The following is a 17,200-nucleotide window of genomic DNA, read 5'->3' as shown; positions in this document are numbered from 1 at the left end:
TAGAGCAAAAATGAAAAAAAAGAGAGCTGATTGTTAGCTCATCAAAGTACAAAACAAAATCACCTGACAGGTTTTTTCTAAGTGCACTGTTATAAAAACTATGGGCCCTTTTAGACATGTCCATGTTTATCAAAACTCCCTCTATTAAAATGAAAAACAACAGCCCCAAAAATCTTAAACCATCTTAAATTTCACCCGTTCAACACACCGAAAACCTCGCCAAAAGCTACACCATTTCGTACACAACAATAACCCCGGTTAAGCACTTTACCATACTCAGATTCAGCCTAACACCTTACAACAATGTGCCAACCCTAATTTATAAACCTCCTAATCAAATTTGCACCTCTGAACAATCTACCCCTCCTTTAAGGCCTCAATCACACACACACAGCAAGCTCCTCTGTCCACATTCACACAAGCTCTCAAACTTTTTCCATACTCAGCCATATCTCAACAATTTAACTTGGCAAAAGAAATACATGTTTAAACTTTATCACATTATTGAATTATTTTCATTTTCTTTCTATACTAATCACTTGTTTTGATCACTCAGTGCAAAAGCACTGCTAAGTCACCCTTTTAACCTAGTTTAATCCGTTTATTCAACATTCACACCATTCTATCACTCATACAAGTAGCAAGCCGATCTTCATTGCATATGCTTGTGTTCTTAGCCAGATTTAATCAATATCTCTATGCCTTAATCTTCATGAGCTTGTCTTTGTACGGTTAATACATTTTCTGTTTGTGTGTGGTATTTTGCATCTATGGCTTTGCAGTCTGTCAGACACCTTTCCAATTCTCCAGTTAAGCAGTCAGTTTTCTTTTTCCCCGAATTACTAACCCTCTGTTTTGATTTCCCACCTTAAATAAAGCACTCCTAGTCTTCAGCCAGGAGCTAGGGCCTGTTTTCCAGGTTCATGGACACATGATTCTGTGAACAATTCAACCAGAAACTTGCCTTAACTTATCCAGTGATGTTAACTTCTAACTTTCTTCCGACTGCTGCTGTGGAGAGTTGGTACGGTTCTGCTTTACCCCTGAAAATAACAAAACTAAGACATTTTCATTATTACCACAAGTACTTAAATGACCCATTTCTCTCTCTCTAGTCAGAAATACCAATTATGCCATGCATGTAAGCGTGTTCTTCCTTGCATTTTACATTAATTGAGTGTAAGCTGCTTCTTCATTAAATTAATTCATTGAGTTTCTCATTGCATTTCTATGTATTCATGTTAATGTACACTACGTGTAAGCTGTTTCTTCATTGCATCCTATATGTTCATATTTAATTTATGCATTTCACCACTGAGCTTTAGATTCAAACTATCTCACTTCTGATTCATTTCAAAAATATCTCACATGTAACAATTTGTATGTGTGTTTTCTATTCATTAAGGTAATGACAATTATTTCTTTCATTATTCTTACCTTTTCTAATGTTTACCTCTTTGTTATGCTATGGTGGACATCCCTAAACAATTCATGAGTTCAGGTTTCAATTTTCAATCCAATTATATCCTATATTCTCGCAGTCAAACTCGTCCAGCTTCATCTCTCACCGGTCTCTTTTTCATTCACAGTGTCCTGTTCGTGCTTCAAAGCTCCAGCAAACACAGTCTCAACTCAGCTGCTGTCTTCTTCTCTGTTCCTTTACAGTCCTTCTTTCAGATTAAGTCCCAGCATGGCAAAATATCACTCAATGTCCAGTGCTCTTCCACAATTCTTTATCCCACTGTTCAACTGCCCAGCCTGTATTTTCACAGTACATCTTGCATTACTCTTACATGCTGCTGCTGGTCGTCAGTCGTCATCAGTGTTAATGGATCAGTGGCACTGTCGTTTGCCTGCTGTATTCAAGTCCACGATGTTCTATCGGTCTTCATCAGGCGATTAACTGTCCTTTGAACTTCTTCTCCGCTTCAGGGACAAAGTGAGAGATCCAGCCGCACAATTTCGAGCCAAAGCCTGGCTTATTTTCTCCCAATTCTATTAATCTGCTCTTCTGCTGCTGAACTCAAGGTTCCAAAGTTGAGAGACGCCCACCTGTATTGACACACTAGAGCATACAATTAGTATTATATTCATTTTTTTTATCTTAAAACCTCGATTTGCTTCATCTTCTTAGAATTTAACTCTGTCCATTTCTCTGGGTGCTCCCCTGACATCATCAGTCACACACACACCTTCCTCTCACACACACAGCAGCACAGTATTTCCTGTTTCTTTTTCCTGTTTCTACAAATTAATCAAACACTTGTTTTTTCATATTTACAGTCTACAAACCCTCTTTTAGTTTTACTAAGTCTTGGTCTAAAAACAATACACCCTCTTCTCACACACACACTTTTAAATATACTAAGTTTTTGCATTTGTCATTTTTTGTGACATCATTCACACAATACTTTCATAATCATCTCACAGACACTGCCTCTTCTCTCCACCTCCCACTTTTCACTCATTCTACTATAAACCTCCCTAGTGTTATTATGACTTATTTACTATTTGGTACAAATCACACAGAGTCACTCAAATCAAATACTGACAGCATTCACACAGTTAAAATCACTCAAAATACGCTTTCATACGAGTATCTTGGACATGCCTTCCATAATCAGAAAGAGCAAGTCAAAAAGAAAAAAAGAAAAAGAAAAACTGAAACCTCTCATCGTCTCACACACAGCTTCTCACCACACCCACATAACTGAAAAATAAAACACACCAGCCTTTATGGCTCAAAATATATACATCTATCAAAATTCAGTCACTTACTATACATTCACTACAGCAACTCAAAACTTTATTTATAACCCTCTAATAAACATAAATGGTGTCTTAAACACACGCATTCAACAATGTTTGCAGCAGTACTTGTGAAACCAACTGTGGTTTAAGCAGTTCACAGCTTCTTAATTTGCATTTTATTGCCTTCTAGGACATTCTAGTCTCTAATTCCTCTGTTTTCATGTTATCTCCCGTTTGACACACAAACACCACCAACACACACTCCCCCTAAAAACCCACAAAAAACTATCCCTAAAAACACACACAAAAACCCTTAAGAAGCTTCATTCATTTATTTATTATTATTTTAAACCCTTAAGATGTTGTACTGTGTTTCCTCTGTGCCCGTTGCAACCTATATTAACATAAAGCCAAAATATAAACAAGTCTGTCAAATCTAACTACTTATATATTATCGGACTAAAGGAAAAACCACTTACAGTCTTCTAAAGTTCTCCTTTGCCCAACAAACATCAAACGACTTACACCTATATGTATCACTCAAAGTCAACAATGCATTAGGAACCCCTAATGTAACTGTGTATATTATCTCAAACTGAAACGAAACCCATCTAAAAATCCTAAAACATCTTACTTGAACACACCAAAAGAGACATCACTTACAGACATATTTATTAATGAAATTATTTCAAAGTCAATTTCAGTTTTCAGACCCCAAATAACGGTCATAAGTATCAACATTTTATGTATTTTATCTCAAAACCCAGCAAACAGTCATACAGTCATGGCAAGAAATAAAACTTTACTTACAATATTGTAATAAGCGTCTTAAACACAGCCATTCAGCAAGGTGTACGGTCTCTATCTAAACTTCCTAAAAGTCTAGAGACCTTGCAGCTGCCTTATTTGCATTTTCACACACACACACACAGTCTAAAAATAATACCAGCCTGACTCACAGAGTCCGACAAGTCTCTTAATATATTTACACAGACGTCTTTATAATTACAACTGCAGTATTATCAGGCCTATTAAAACCTAGACAATTTAGACAATTTTAAGTTAACCCTCCAAGGGACAAACTCCAAGTTTTTTATTGTCAATTACCCAGTATCAGGTCCAACCTGTCTCTGGTCTAATCTCTAAAATCCCTAACACAATTTAAAAGCGTCCAACGCCCAAGCTCCAAGCTTTACTACCCAAAAAAGTGCACACACCGTTCCAAACGGTACACTGATCCAATCAGTAGCTATTTTGGACCGTCCCCAGTTGTCCACGATCGCCAATCGAACTATCCCGTCCAACGGAAAATCCTGAGCGTCCCCAAGAAATGTGGAGCGTCACCTCCGAACAATGCACTTCTTAACAGTCCAACTGCCGTTCTACAGAAATTTGTAATACTTTGAAACAACAATCAACACCTCAGAAGAAGTGTATGACCGACGCAGGTCCAACCTTATAACCAATTGGGAGTGTAACCCCCAAAACGCCCAATTACCTATTATTCTAAATTCTCTTTAGCAGTCCAACTGCTTTTCCTTTAATCAGTACTGTTACTTAATATTCCATTATCATTACTTCAACCGGTAAACCTCATGAAAACTTCACCAAAATCAAAACAGACATTTATCAGTAATTTCAGTGAGTAGACTTTTAATTTTGTCATAACCAATCCAGCACTGTTTGGAAATAATTCAACAGGTAGTGCCTTACCTTTGAATAAGCCGGCTTATGTCCACTCACTTCGACCACTGACTCGTGTCTGCTTGTTCGAGCGCCTCGGACCCTCTCAGTCTCAACCTCCAACTTTTCTCCCTCAACCTCGGCCAAATGCACCAAATGTTACGGGTCCGAAATTGAGGACGAGAGTAAAACAATGATAGTCCAGAAAAGGCCGTTCAAACAATTGATTTTAATGAATACACGCAGCGTGGAGAGGTGCAAATTGCAAAACAGTTGTACATCTCTACCCAAAATACACTCTAGATTACTTTTATAACATCAGGGTATTGTAACGCCCCTTCTTGCGTTTACAAGCACATAATTTGCATCTTAAGAACATTATTTGCCTCTTCTACAGACAGTGATCTATTCTAAGAGATAAATGCAGACACAGAAGTTCCCCTTTCTGGCCTCCATCCAAATATGGTGGTGAGGTCCCCATGGACTTGTCCTCCTCTCTGCGTCACCTGTTGCTAGGCAGACTCAAATGCAACAAGAAGCTGAATACATTCAGGCCTTCACTCAGCCACTATTTTACTGTAACAAAATACTCAGCATATAAGCTTTTAAGATTATAGATTTAACTCAACGATTTAAGTGGTTCTAACTGCACCTATAATAAACATGTTAATATTTGATTATGATAACCCCTGTAATACAAATTATAACATAATGCCAGCAACTTCAATAAATGCTTTGATGAAATGATAATTAATACAATGTTAAGGATGGTGGTTATATACAGTTCAGCAGTAAACTAATTTCTTTAAATATTACAGTAGTTTATATAGGCTGAGGCTATTAGTATGTATAGACTTCTATATGGTGTCTGATGATGCATGGTTAGTACAGTAATTGGTTTTTAGTTGGACTACAGAGCGCCTATTTGTAGGGCATTGAAACACCACAAACAACAGTTAATATAACAAAAATTGTGGGTAATATATATCAAATACTATCAAATTAAAGAATTTTAATTCTGCTTTGCTTCTATCATTTATATAAGCATGCAATATCTTAATCCTAACATTTCCCTTTACCATCAGCAATTTGTACATACACTGAGGAATAAAAATGGATGGATGTCCTCATTTTCTAAGCTTCATAATAAAGTGGCGTTACAATGTGCCTTATTTTAATGCTTTAAAATACAAAGAAATATTGTACAATTGATATTACTTTTGCCCATTGTGTTTATTTGTTGTTGCAATGACATGACATCAGTCATGTCACCTTTTTAAGCTAAATGGTACATGGTAAAATCATATGCATGTCATTTTAAATCATCTCTTAGTGTTGACTATGTATCTATTTTTCCGGCTTGTATGCACATGTTGCATATAATACTGTAGCTGTGATAAATATTTTGTGGTGAAATGTATTATCCATAAGGTTATCTTGCTTTTAATAGCTGTGACAGCCTCATCAACAGTTGCCAAAGCTAAAAAAAAAAATCCTTCTGTGCCCTTTGCCCAGTCTCTCTCTATAATTGTGTCACCTTATCAAAGGCTGGGAGAAACAAGAGTGCAGATTAGTTTTCATTCAGGGCCCATCTAATCCTTTCAGCTTGTTCTTTCATAACGTGTCATTGCCAGTCAGTCAAACAGCTCTTCACAACAGCAGTGTTTACTATTCAAATGAATAGATGTTGGACGTCTAATTCTCTGAAAAAAAAAAAGGGAAAAGATAGCCCGAGTCAAGCTTTTTATGACTGCTATTTGAAATCTAAATCGCTTTGATCTCGGGGGTCCTCTAAATGTTCTATTCTTTGATGTTTACAAAAGGGTGAGATTGTTACATATTGTTACAAATGATGCAATCTTTCTTTCCTTTCAGGGTCCGCGTGGAATGTAATTGAAAACAATTATCCGGTGCTTTCCTCTGATAATGCCCATCACTTACATCAGTTAAACCATGTAAGGCATTATCTTAAACATCCCCTCTGTAAAGTCCCAAGTCACCAAACGGCCACATAAATTCTCCCCTCTCCCGGCATGGACATAGCCAATGTGTGTTGCTATCCTATGCTTTGGCTAGAGATTCAATCAGGATGCAAGGCCATTTGGTAAATGAAAATATTCATATGCATCTGTTAACTGGTCACCCACTAGCATCTCAGTAGGATTCTCTGCTGGGAGTGAATAAAGTAAAAGGTGGTTTCATTTAATCAAACTAAAAAGAGGATTGGCATGCATAAATTGTGACAGTGTGCTGGTGGAAGATGAACCAGACAAAAAACAGTCTTAACAACACATAATAGTCCATTCTCCTAAAAGTGCATCTGAAAAAAAATTCATTCGATCTGAGTGTTTGCCTGATTAGTGGGTGACATTGCATTGTGCTTTAAGAAAATGCCTAGAACACCCTGTGCTTTGTTGGTGTAGCCCTCCACTATGCCAGTGATCTCACTGAACAGAAAAACTCGAGACATCAGTTCAATTGCCCATTATTAGGAAGGCGGATTAAAAAATCGGTAACTTCCCTCTCCTCTTGAGTCACTCTCTCTGCATTGTTGAACTCAAACAGAAATTATTTGACCCCTTTGTTTTTTTTTTAACCTGCTCAGCAATTCTGTGACCTTAAGAGGTGGAGATGCAATATACAGTTCCTGCAAGGCCAGAGAAAGCCAAAGTGAAACTGTTCTAGAAATTAGAAACGCTGTTGCAAAAAGAGACCCTTTCTTTCTCGTTCATCTTGTGATTTAGTGCGATTTGTTTAAATAGTAGCTTTACAACAAACAATCTTATAGCATTGTCTTTGGCAATATTTATAGACCCACACTTCCCATAAACAGCTTAACAGAAGATCAGTAAACAAGTGGAGGGATGTTGAATAGCTCAGATACATGTCTGATGATCTTCCCAAAACCAATTTAATCGTGGTCATGAAAAATATTTTCAACATTAACAGAAACTTTTGCAGTGTACTCACACATTATAGATACGGCTACCTATGAGTCACCAGAAAAAAAAGTAAATACAGCAGGATTGTTTGTGATTAAAAAAAAAACAAACCAATGTGTTCTCAGTGGTATGCATCTGTCTTTCCATCAAATGAATAGCATCTCATGCAGATGCTGTTCATTGAAAGGATACTTTACAGGGCTGAAGGCAAAAGTAAAGTGTTCACTTTGACCAAGGTGAAAGTGACTTTTCCCTTCAAAGTACTGGAAAAAATAGAATTCTCCTTTCCTTCTATCTTTTCATTTTTTCAGTTTATTAATAAAAGCTGGTAATCACATGCAAATGAAATGTTACAAACCTCCTATAAATATTCTTAGTTAAGTTAATAGCTCACTGAAGCTTAACCCCAGCTGTTAAATAACAAAGGCAGGCATTTAATTGCTATCAGAAACTATTAGAATCACAGCAGTCACGATCAATGAAACTGATCATCACAAAATGATGGATAATAATATCAACCTTCTTTCTTTGTGTGTTTTATAGTGAGACATAAGGTGTGATGCTGTGTTGGTCAGGCGGTGATTTCTGAGCTGCAGAATTTCAACACCTCTGCACTTTTCTTAGAACTGTCACAAAACACATAATCCTGAAAATAAATGTAATTAAAAAATGAATTAATTGTATTTATTTTTTTTAATCACTGGCATTATACTTTGCACATGACAACAGATTTGATTTACTGAAATAATGTGGTCTTACAGAGTACAAATACATCTATGTATTCTGTATTTCAGTTGTAGAATCTCTATAAGTGTGAAATTAATCTATAGCAGATTAAATTCAGTGAGTCAGGTTATTTCTTTCTTTTTTTTAAATCCATCTTCACTGCGCATAACAACCAAAACAAATTGCTCCCTGTCCACTTTTAAAGTAGAGGATCATACCTTGTCTCATAATCCTGTATTAACAAGTCCCAGTCCAGCTATGCCAGGTCTTGTTGTTGCAACCATCCTCTCATACTGCATCGTTATGTCTTATAACTGCATTAAGATGCATTATAAGTCCTGCGGATGATAAAACATCAGCTGCAAATCTTGGTAGACGTGAATATTGGTGAAAAATAAACAATGCAACACACACATAAAAAAAACAACTGTAAAATTTGAAAATGTTATTCACTACAAAATCAGCATTTACACATTCTTGCATCTTGTCCTGTTTACTCTGTTTCATTCTCTTTACTGTTGTGTTCCTACATCATCATCATCCTCTCCACCACTGTCATTTACAGCAGCAAGAGTCTCATAAAGATGATGTCATAAATCTGGGTTATAATAAGGTTCAGCAAGGGACAGCAGATATTTATCAACCCTGAGCTTATCCCTCATAAATCAAAATGCTACTAGGGTTTGTTTTATTGGTCATTTTGAAAAGTCTGGTGACTTTTTCTGCAATGTTTTCACTCTAACTGTGCTGTAGAGTTTGGAGTTACTATAGTATAGAAAAGAAGAGGGGAAAAAATGAAGAACAACAACTCCAGATGTAGGTCGGTGATCTTCAAGTATGTGTCATCAGTGAGAGGATATCTAATTCCTTCTTTGAAATTTTAAGCAATTGTTCTATCTGTTGAACATTTTCTGAATGTATTAGGCCTGAATTGAATTTAGTAATGATTCAATCATGCATAGTGATGATTCACTTAAAGAGATTGTGCCAGTTAATGTTAATAATGCAATACAGCCAGCGATTTTGGCATGAAATGCATGTTTTTCTACCAAAACACAATGTACCGTGACACTGTTAAGGAACGCACACAAAGACAGACATCATTATGGGCACAAAAGCGCATAAAAAGCAAGTATTTAGAACCTCATTTCCAAAAAAGTTGGAATGCTGTTTAAAATATGAATCAAAACAGAAGCCAATGGTACGCATGTAACTCTATATCTAATTTTTGAATGTTGCTGCAATGCTAAAACTGCCTGTCCAATATTGTGTTGCTTGGTCTGCAGCAATGTTTACGTGGGTGGTATCTGTCAGAGTACAAAGTAACATCCGCATAACGCCAGAACCCAAGGTTTTCCTGCAGAACTTTGCATGCTAATGAGATGATCCATGTCACGCACCGCACCTGTCAGCACTTTTAATGTCGTGGTTGATCAGTGTTTGTTGGTGAAAGTGTGCTTTTTTTTTTTTTGGCGGGGTGGGTTATGTGGGTTGTTTGCCTGGGGGGTTACTTATATGATGCGGCCTTATTAAATCAGTGCTAGAAGAGGAGGCACAGACATCAGTGATTGAAAAGCACAAAGGAACCTGAAGCGATTAAACCCCTACTCAAACCAGCTTAGAAGGGAAAGCTTCACAGAAAGCCAACAATGGTTGCATTCCTTTAAGTCGTGCTTCTCTTGTGCTTTCTTTTCCACACTCTCTCTCTCTCTGTTTCTCTCTCGGCAGCGCTCTTTACCCCTCCTCCTGTTCTGTGCCTTTCTCGAACAGATTATTTCTTTTCATTTTCTTTGTCTGTCTTCTTTGCAGCACGTTAGGCCGCTTAACTTTACAATGCTCATGTCAGGTCAAAACCCACCCTCCTTCTGTCTGTCCAATTCAGGAGAAAAAAGCCTCTTTCTGCATAAGGTATTACTGTATCTCAGACGTCAACCACCTCGAAAGTCTTTCTTTCATTCGTTCATTAAGGCCTCTTCCTTTCTTTTCAGCCTTTTATTCCTCTAAAGGAGTTTTAGGGCGCTCTCTGGATTTTCCAGGTTGTTAATTGCACAGAAAGTTTTTGTCTAAATCAATAGGGGATTAAACTTGAATAAGTTTATGAGGGGATTAGATTAGAACAAGAGTGTGTGGGTGTTTGTGTAGAGAAGAAGGTTGAGGTGATATTACTGTCTGGGGCTCGTTTTTTTCACTTAGAATTTCTCACCAAGCATATATTTAACAACAGTTTAAAAATTGTGTTTGCCAGCCACTTCTACTGGAATTTTTAATGTGAAAACTTTCCACTGCAGCAGTTTTGGTGAGAACGAGTTGCGCTTCTCATACTCTCTTGATTATGAACTCATTTAGATCTCCCAGCTATGGGAAATGACCGTGTAGTCTATCAAGGGATTGTTTTTGGAACATGAGTCAGTAAACTCCTCTTACACCACAAATGGTCCAGTCTTCCAGCTCCCCAAAACGCTGTATTCTACTGGATTAGACAGAAGTAATCCATCCCACCTCCCAAACAACATCCACATATCCACCTGCATTTGGCACTGCCCATGAATGCCAGTCATTAAGATGGCTTTGCAAAGAAGAGGACTACTACCTCTTTTCCAATGGGCCGTCTCCACTTCCACATATAGAGCAACCATTGTTTTAAATGTAACTGCTCCCGGCCCTGTGGTGACCAGCCTTCCATTCACTGAACACCGAGGCTGGTACACTGCCAGAGAGGAAATATGATAAATGTGTATAGCACCAACTGTCAGGGAGGGGGAGGGACATTCTCCTTTTCCCAGATGCCAACAGGTGGAAAGGGGTAAGCCCTGGTCAGGTTACTGCAGGCATGCATATGTCAATAAGCATGTGTGTATTTGTCTCCACGAATAACACTCCCTGTTGTTGTGCTTTTTCCAGGTGTGCCAGAAAGGAGAAATGTGAGCGCTCATCAGAGCCCCGGCGCTTTGCATCCGACATCAAGCAGTGTGTGCGTCTCAGTGTCCATCCAAACAACATCTCCGTGTCCCAGTTTAGTGTCACGGTGAGTGGAAAACAAATTCACAGAATCAGATACCCTGAAATGGAAACAAAGGCTTGTTTGGGGCTTTAGATGCGCAAACTTTGTGTGTTTCCCTTTGTCTGTTACATGTCCTTTACTATCAGGCATCAGTTTCCTCTTTGTGTCACTTGGAAGATTAAATTTAGTCACATTTTAATTTGAAGTAATTAAATATATCTTTCTCTGACTGCATATGGACATTTTTTAGCAGGCAAATGTGCATTTGCTTTACTGGAGCCACATTGCAATAGAAAGTGAGGATAACTGAATATGTTGCTGGTGAGAATATCTTGTCTGGCAGATTGACAATATCACACTCTCAAGCATAATTTGTAATATGGTGGAATTATGCTCTAAATACTGATTAGTAGCTTGTTTTAACGCTGTAATCCTGCTTTATATGATTTTACTGACTGCCAGCAGGCATTCCTCAAATCCTGACCTCACAACTTACAATCCCGTCCAACGAAATGGTCTCCCAACAAATGTCAACAATCATTGACAGAGTATAGTTTAGCTCGGCTGTGTTTATTGTGATTGTTGGCAGCCAAATGCACCACTTTTCCCCCTGGATGTTTCATTCTCAAACAGCTGCCAGATTTAAAGGGTCTGAATTGTTTTTTATTGTTTAAGTGTATTGATTGGTGTGCAAAGAGGCTGTGATCCATTGCAACAAAAATATGTCTCTGCAGAAACTGGAGAAACACAAGCACTCAAACTATCTCGGTGTATCCCCTTGTCAGCTTTCACCACGACACAAAATCTTTTTTTTTTCTTTGATTTGAACAGGATCAAGAGGCTAATGTTTTTAAATGTCAGCATCTTTGACACTACTAGAAAGTCCTGCAGTAACACTGTGTGTTATATAGTATAAATATTCCACTTACCTTACTGTACCCAGCATCAGAGGTTAACACGTTGGTGCAATTTTAACTCGTAAAGTGCAGCCAGCATGACAGCTCTCCATCTCCATTGCATCAAGGGTTCCTCTGCAACACAAAAATGATATTCATGGGTGTGTGTGTGTTGTTGCTCAAGCCTTTCAAGTATTTAACCTTTTGCCAGACATATCCCATCCAGGGGCTTCTGCCTAACAGACAAAGGCTCTTGTTTGACCTTTTTGTTCTTAAATATTTGTTCAGAAAGATAAGGCTTAGAAATTCTTGACAGAAACAGGTACACATCACCGCTGCAGTTGGACCTACTCTAGAAAAAGCCATTATTTTCTAAACTCCAGGAGCTCCAGAAAATAACTTTCTGAGCAAATAGTTTTAGGGACTCCTTATGGATCTGCCTCAAAAGCCATCAAAAATATATTTGGCTGATCACAGCCCAACACTGGAGGAAGAAGGGGTTGTGCTCATTATAATACTATTATGCTTCTAGAGGCACAGATGGAACAGCTGTGTCATGCAGTTTTTCACACACACAGAGGATGTAGTCTTTTTATATATCGTAATCCTGTTTCATTTTCTTAATTTTCTCCCTACATTGCTTTGCTGTGTGTGGGTGCAGAAATTAGCAAGTCAAAAGGAAACGCGAGTGGAAGTTATTATAAAATGAAATTGCTCTATTGCATCTGGGCTTTTAAGAGCTAATTGTTGCTTATATAGTTGATATTTACATAGATTTTTTATTATATGCCAGATGCAATGCAGCAATAATGTACTTTTAAGTTTAGATCTTACTTTTATGTCACTCTTCTGGACATAAAAGGTCATAAATAAAACAATCATATCTGATTTAAAGCTTGCTTAATAATAAACATAAGAAGATATAAAGTTTAAGTCAGTCTTCTTCTCTGTAGCATTGACTGCGTTTGAATAAATCCTCTCTGCAGCGAGGATAGTTTTCACCCATCTAAGATGAACAGCAACACATATTCTCAGCATCAGGCATGGTGTTTTATAAACTACCGGAGGTCATTTGTGCGCGCGCATTTGTCGGCTGTTCCTATTAAAGATGAGTATGTTATTTCCATACTCATGCATCACTGCTGCAGCTCGGCTCTAAATGTAATTGAGGGAGCTCTACATCTGTCCGCCTTTCCTTCTTAAAAGGAAAAAATAAATAAAGAAGAAGAGAAATAAAGGAGGTGAGAGAGAGAAAAGTCATGCAGTGTCCACCTTATGCTGGATGTTGTGTATCTATTCACACCAGTACCCATTAAATAGCAATATAAAAACAGCTCAGGTCAGCCCTTCTCTGGCGCTGAGGCAGCTTTCAACACCACATTGCAAGTCCACTATAGGCTACGCCTCAAATCAATGCCTGGACCAAAGCCCCCTTGCAGACACAGTTTTCCGTCAGTATGTATATTTCGGTCTTGACCCCTCTCCATCTGCCTCCCCAAGTCTGTGTTTTTTTTCTCTTCCTTTTATCCATGGAGTAATTTTTCTCTCTCCCACTGTCACTACTTCACCTGAAGCCTTTTTTCCTGAGAAGCTGAAAGAGCTTACACAGCATTTTCAAATGAAAAGGGGGAATTTGCATTCTTTATTTCAAAAGTCTTCTTTTCACTTGCTGTCCAGCACCCTGTGTGCCAGCACTCCCCCCCCCATTGTTCACAGCCTCATTTGTTAATCTCAGACCTCCTTCTAGCCATTTCATCCTCTCGCTAATAGTTCATCCTGCACTTTGAGTTTTACTTTGAATTTGAGTTTTCTGTTTTTATCATTTTATTCACCTTTTCCAAAACATTTTATACCACAACACCTATTGTTCTCAGAGAGCCAGACAGCCAGGAATTTAATGTGGTATTGAAAAATCAATGTAGCTCATACAATGCCACAAGGCATAATGAAAGGTGACTAGAAAGGTATTAGTGCTCTTGGCAGTTGGATACAGCCTGTTAAGATGAAACTGATTTCAGTTTTATGTCTTAATGCATTAGAGGGTGTCCATGTTGTGTGGACACTCAGTCAGGATATGCACCTGACACCTGGTTCAAGAACCCTCCCAGTGTCCCCTCTGGCCACTGACCACTGTGCTGATGGATCTTTACTCTGCAGTGACCTTGCATGAGTTTCCTCCTCAGCAGTCATATCTGAAAACGTGAAGTTCTCGCAGATGTGTGTCAGCCATAAAATTACATTTAGGGCTTGTTTATCTTGTTTGTCTCAATTTTTTTATCTTAGACCGCAGGGCAGCTATAAAATGCACCTGGATATGTCATCATGTATGTTTTAAACTGGCTTTCATGCTCTCATGTATGTGTTAGCTTTAGCTGGCCTTAATCTCTTTTATCATATCCTGACGGCTTGTATCACTTTTCTTTCCCTTTCTGCAGTTGGTGTTGGAAGCCCATAATGTTCCAGAACTCTCTGCAGGTGTCAACTGTACATTTGAGAACCTGGCTGAGATGAATGGCTTGGTGGAGGGAAATCGGATAAAGTGCTCCTCGCCCGCTGAAAAGGAAATGCCACGAATAATCGTTGACAAAGGTAAAGAAAAAAAAAAGACTGGAGTCATCACGTATTAGATTAGGACTTGAATGACTGTCAGGTACATGCACATCTGGATATTCTCCCTTCTGTCAGAAGCATGCTTGTCCTAGGGCAATGAGTGTTCTGTGAATTTTTGTTTTCTCATTGCCATCAGTAACTCAGCGGGCCTTGAAGCACTGCCTTAGGATATGTTTAGTAATTGAATGAACATTAGTTATTTGTCTGAATGTGGGATTTTTCTTCTCTCCTACCTTAACGTGAATACGCTCTAGAGGGAGTTATGGGACCCTAGTTAACCCTGGTGTAAAAAGCAGAAAATCACACTTCACAGCGTGGCTTTACTACAGCATTTCAGCTAACATGTAGCCTAGAGATAATATAGTCTCTGTAGACAGTTTCCCTGTGTACCACTGCCTTACTGATCATTTTCATTTACATGGAGTTTTTCTTTTGATAACCCTGTCCTTCTCTCTCTTGGGTGGTCAAGCTTGTTCTAATTGAGAAAACTCCCATCTGGGAAGGTCTGTCTGCAGGCAGTTGATCCTTCACCAACGCTTACATGTCCTCGTGTTGAGATAATGAAAGTGCCATCCCTTGATTTTTCTTTCTAAAAGAAGAAATAGAGAACAAAAAATATTAGGATTCGGCTGTAATGCTACCATTTATGATGGATAGGCTCTAAAGAAGATGATATTTGCAACTGTTTACGCGTCGTGCAAAAAAAGTAGTCTCTACATTGTTTATATAATGGATTCAAATGCAAAGATACACATTCGCGTTTTTCTTTATTCCTCGGTTGCGCCTAGAACAGAAGAACAGAAGAATCACACATACATGTGCCTAACAGACATATGAAATCACTTCAATAAAGTTATCCACAGACAGACAGACACACATGTACATGTACAGCTGAAAGGGAGCCTGGGGGTGCTTTGGGGAATTAAAAAAAAAAAAATTGTTCAATGTTTGCTATGTCACATGTAAAGCTGGTAATGCTGCAATCATGCAAACATTGATGTGCAAATATGTACACTGAGTCATCCACAAATGATCCATACAGCATTTCTCTCTACCGACTGCTTTTTACCCTCCACTCTCACAAACATATGGTTTTGCTGTTTTAGGGAGAGGAAACCGTTCCAAATGTTTGCGTCTTTTATCTTCAATTTTTACTAGTACTCATTAGTCTAAGCTCGGTTGAAAGAGGGAAAAGGGAGAGGAGAGCGATGGATGAAGTGACGAGAGGCGGAGAGAGATAGTGTTACCAGGCTTCAAGGTAACATTTAGGTGGCCTAATTAGGACAGATCCGTTGTCAGTGGCGCTTTACTGTGATTGATGAATGATTCCTCCTTTGTTGGAGAGATGGGGGGACAGACACGGGGGAGACGAAGGAGTTGCAACGTGGAAGGAAGTGAAGAGACCTGGGTATAGAGATAGAGCGAGGATGAGAGAGAGAGATACATAGGTAGTGTAGAAAGGGAGAGAGAGCGCATTTAGATGTGTGGATGGGCTGTTGAATTAAACATGAACTCCTTCATTAGTGCCAGACAAAAGGACACACCAAATACAGATGAGGCGCAAGCTCACGGACACGCACGCTCAAACAGATACACACAAACACACACGTACTTTCCGTTTCATCTTCTTCCTTTACCTTGTCAAAGACTCTCTCAAAGACTTTTCCAGGGGAATATTGTCCATCCCAAGGGATATGCGCCAACTTTTGTTTCTTGTAAGACGCCAGGAATAGGTAGAGTTAAAACCCTCTTTCTACTCTCTTTCTTTGCTAAGACATACTACCTTTACCATTGCAACAAGCTGATCACCTGTAGCTCCTAGCAGTGCAGTCATTTTCTTTTTCTTTAAAGCGAAATCTAACTCGACGTTGCAAAGTGATATTTGAATAAGCGAATGAAATGATTATCATACAAGTGGTGTCTACCCTCTGCCTGTGCTGAAAGAGTAGCGGTGACACTCTAGCATTACCATTATAATACTGTTTTGTTTCTCCTACTTGTTTGAAGAGTTGAATGAAGCTGTCAATAACGGCTTCAAGTAACGTGTTCTGAAACAAAGGCAATTCCTCCTTCTGTTAGTTCTCATTCTTGTTGTCCTTGTCTTGTGTTTCTTTGTTTTGTTAGCAGAGTACAAAAGCTTTATTTCTACCTCTGTGTATCAAACCGTTAATTGTGACTTTAATCTGTTTTCTCTAGGTGACCACCAGATCGTGCAGCTCTATCTCAAGTCCAAAGAGACCGGCCTGGCATTTGCAAATACAAGTTTTGTTTTCTACAATTGCAGTGTGCACAAATCGTAAGTTTACGTCTAGTAATGGTTTTCAATTGCACTTCAGTAACCGTGTAAAACAATGCCGAAGTTATGTTGTATTAATATCTGGGGGGCAGAACTAAAGAGTCAAGGCATGCAGCATTTGCACTTAGTTTGTGTCTTGCTTCCTTGGCCTTTGGGGTGGCTCTGGCTCAGGAGGTAGAGCAGGTCGTCTACTTACTGAAAGGTTCATGGTTCAATCCTTGGCTGCTCCAGTCTGCGTGCCAAAGTATCTTTGGGCAATATAGTGAACCACAGGTTACTCCCAATGCATTCATTG

General features: G+C 38.7%; 1 protein-coding gene across 4 annotated transcripts in view; it reads left to right on the top strand.

The window, feature by feature from the left end:
- plxna4 (plexin A4) overlaps positions 1-17,200 on the top strand; it is a 244,786-nt gene that overhangs the window by 162,498 nt on the left and 65,088 nt on the right. For all 4 annotated transcript variants that reach the window (XM_003445006.5, XM_019346942.2, XM_005451648.4 and 1 more), the window contains exons 6-8: positions 11,004-11,127; positions 14,435-14,588; positions 16,806-16,905. In XM_003445006.5, coding sequence (XP_003445054.1) covers positions 11,004-11,127; positions 14,435-14,588; positions 16,806-16,905 — 378 coding nt within the window. The remainder of the gene's footprint in view (positions 1-11,003; positions 11,128-14,434; positions 14,589-16,805; positions 16,906-17,200) is intronic.

The sequence above is a fragment of the Oreochromis niloticus genome, linkage group LG17 (assembly GCF_001858045.2).
Source record: "Oreochromis niloticus isolate F11D_XX linkage group LG17, O_niloticus_UMD_NMBU, whole genome shotgun sequence".
Lineage (NCBI taxonomy): Eukaryota > Metazoa > Chordata > Actinopteri > Cichliformes > Cichlidae > Oreochromis > Oreochromis niloticus.
Note: the sequence above shows the minus strand (reverse complement) of the source record. Positions and strands in the feature narration are given on the sequence as shown.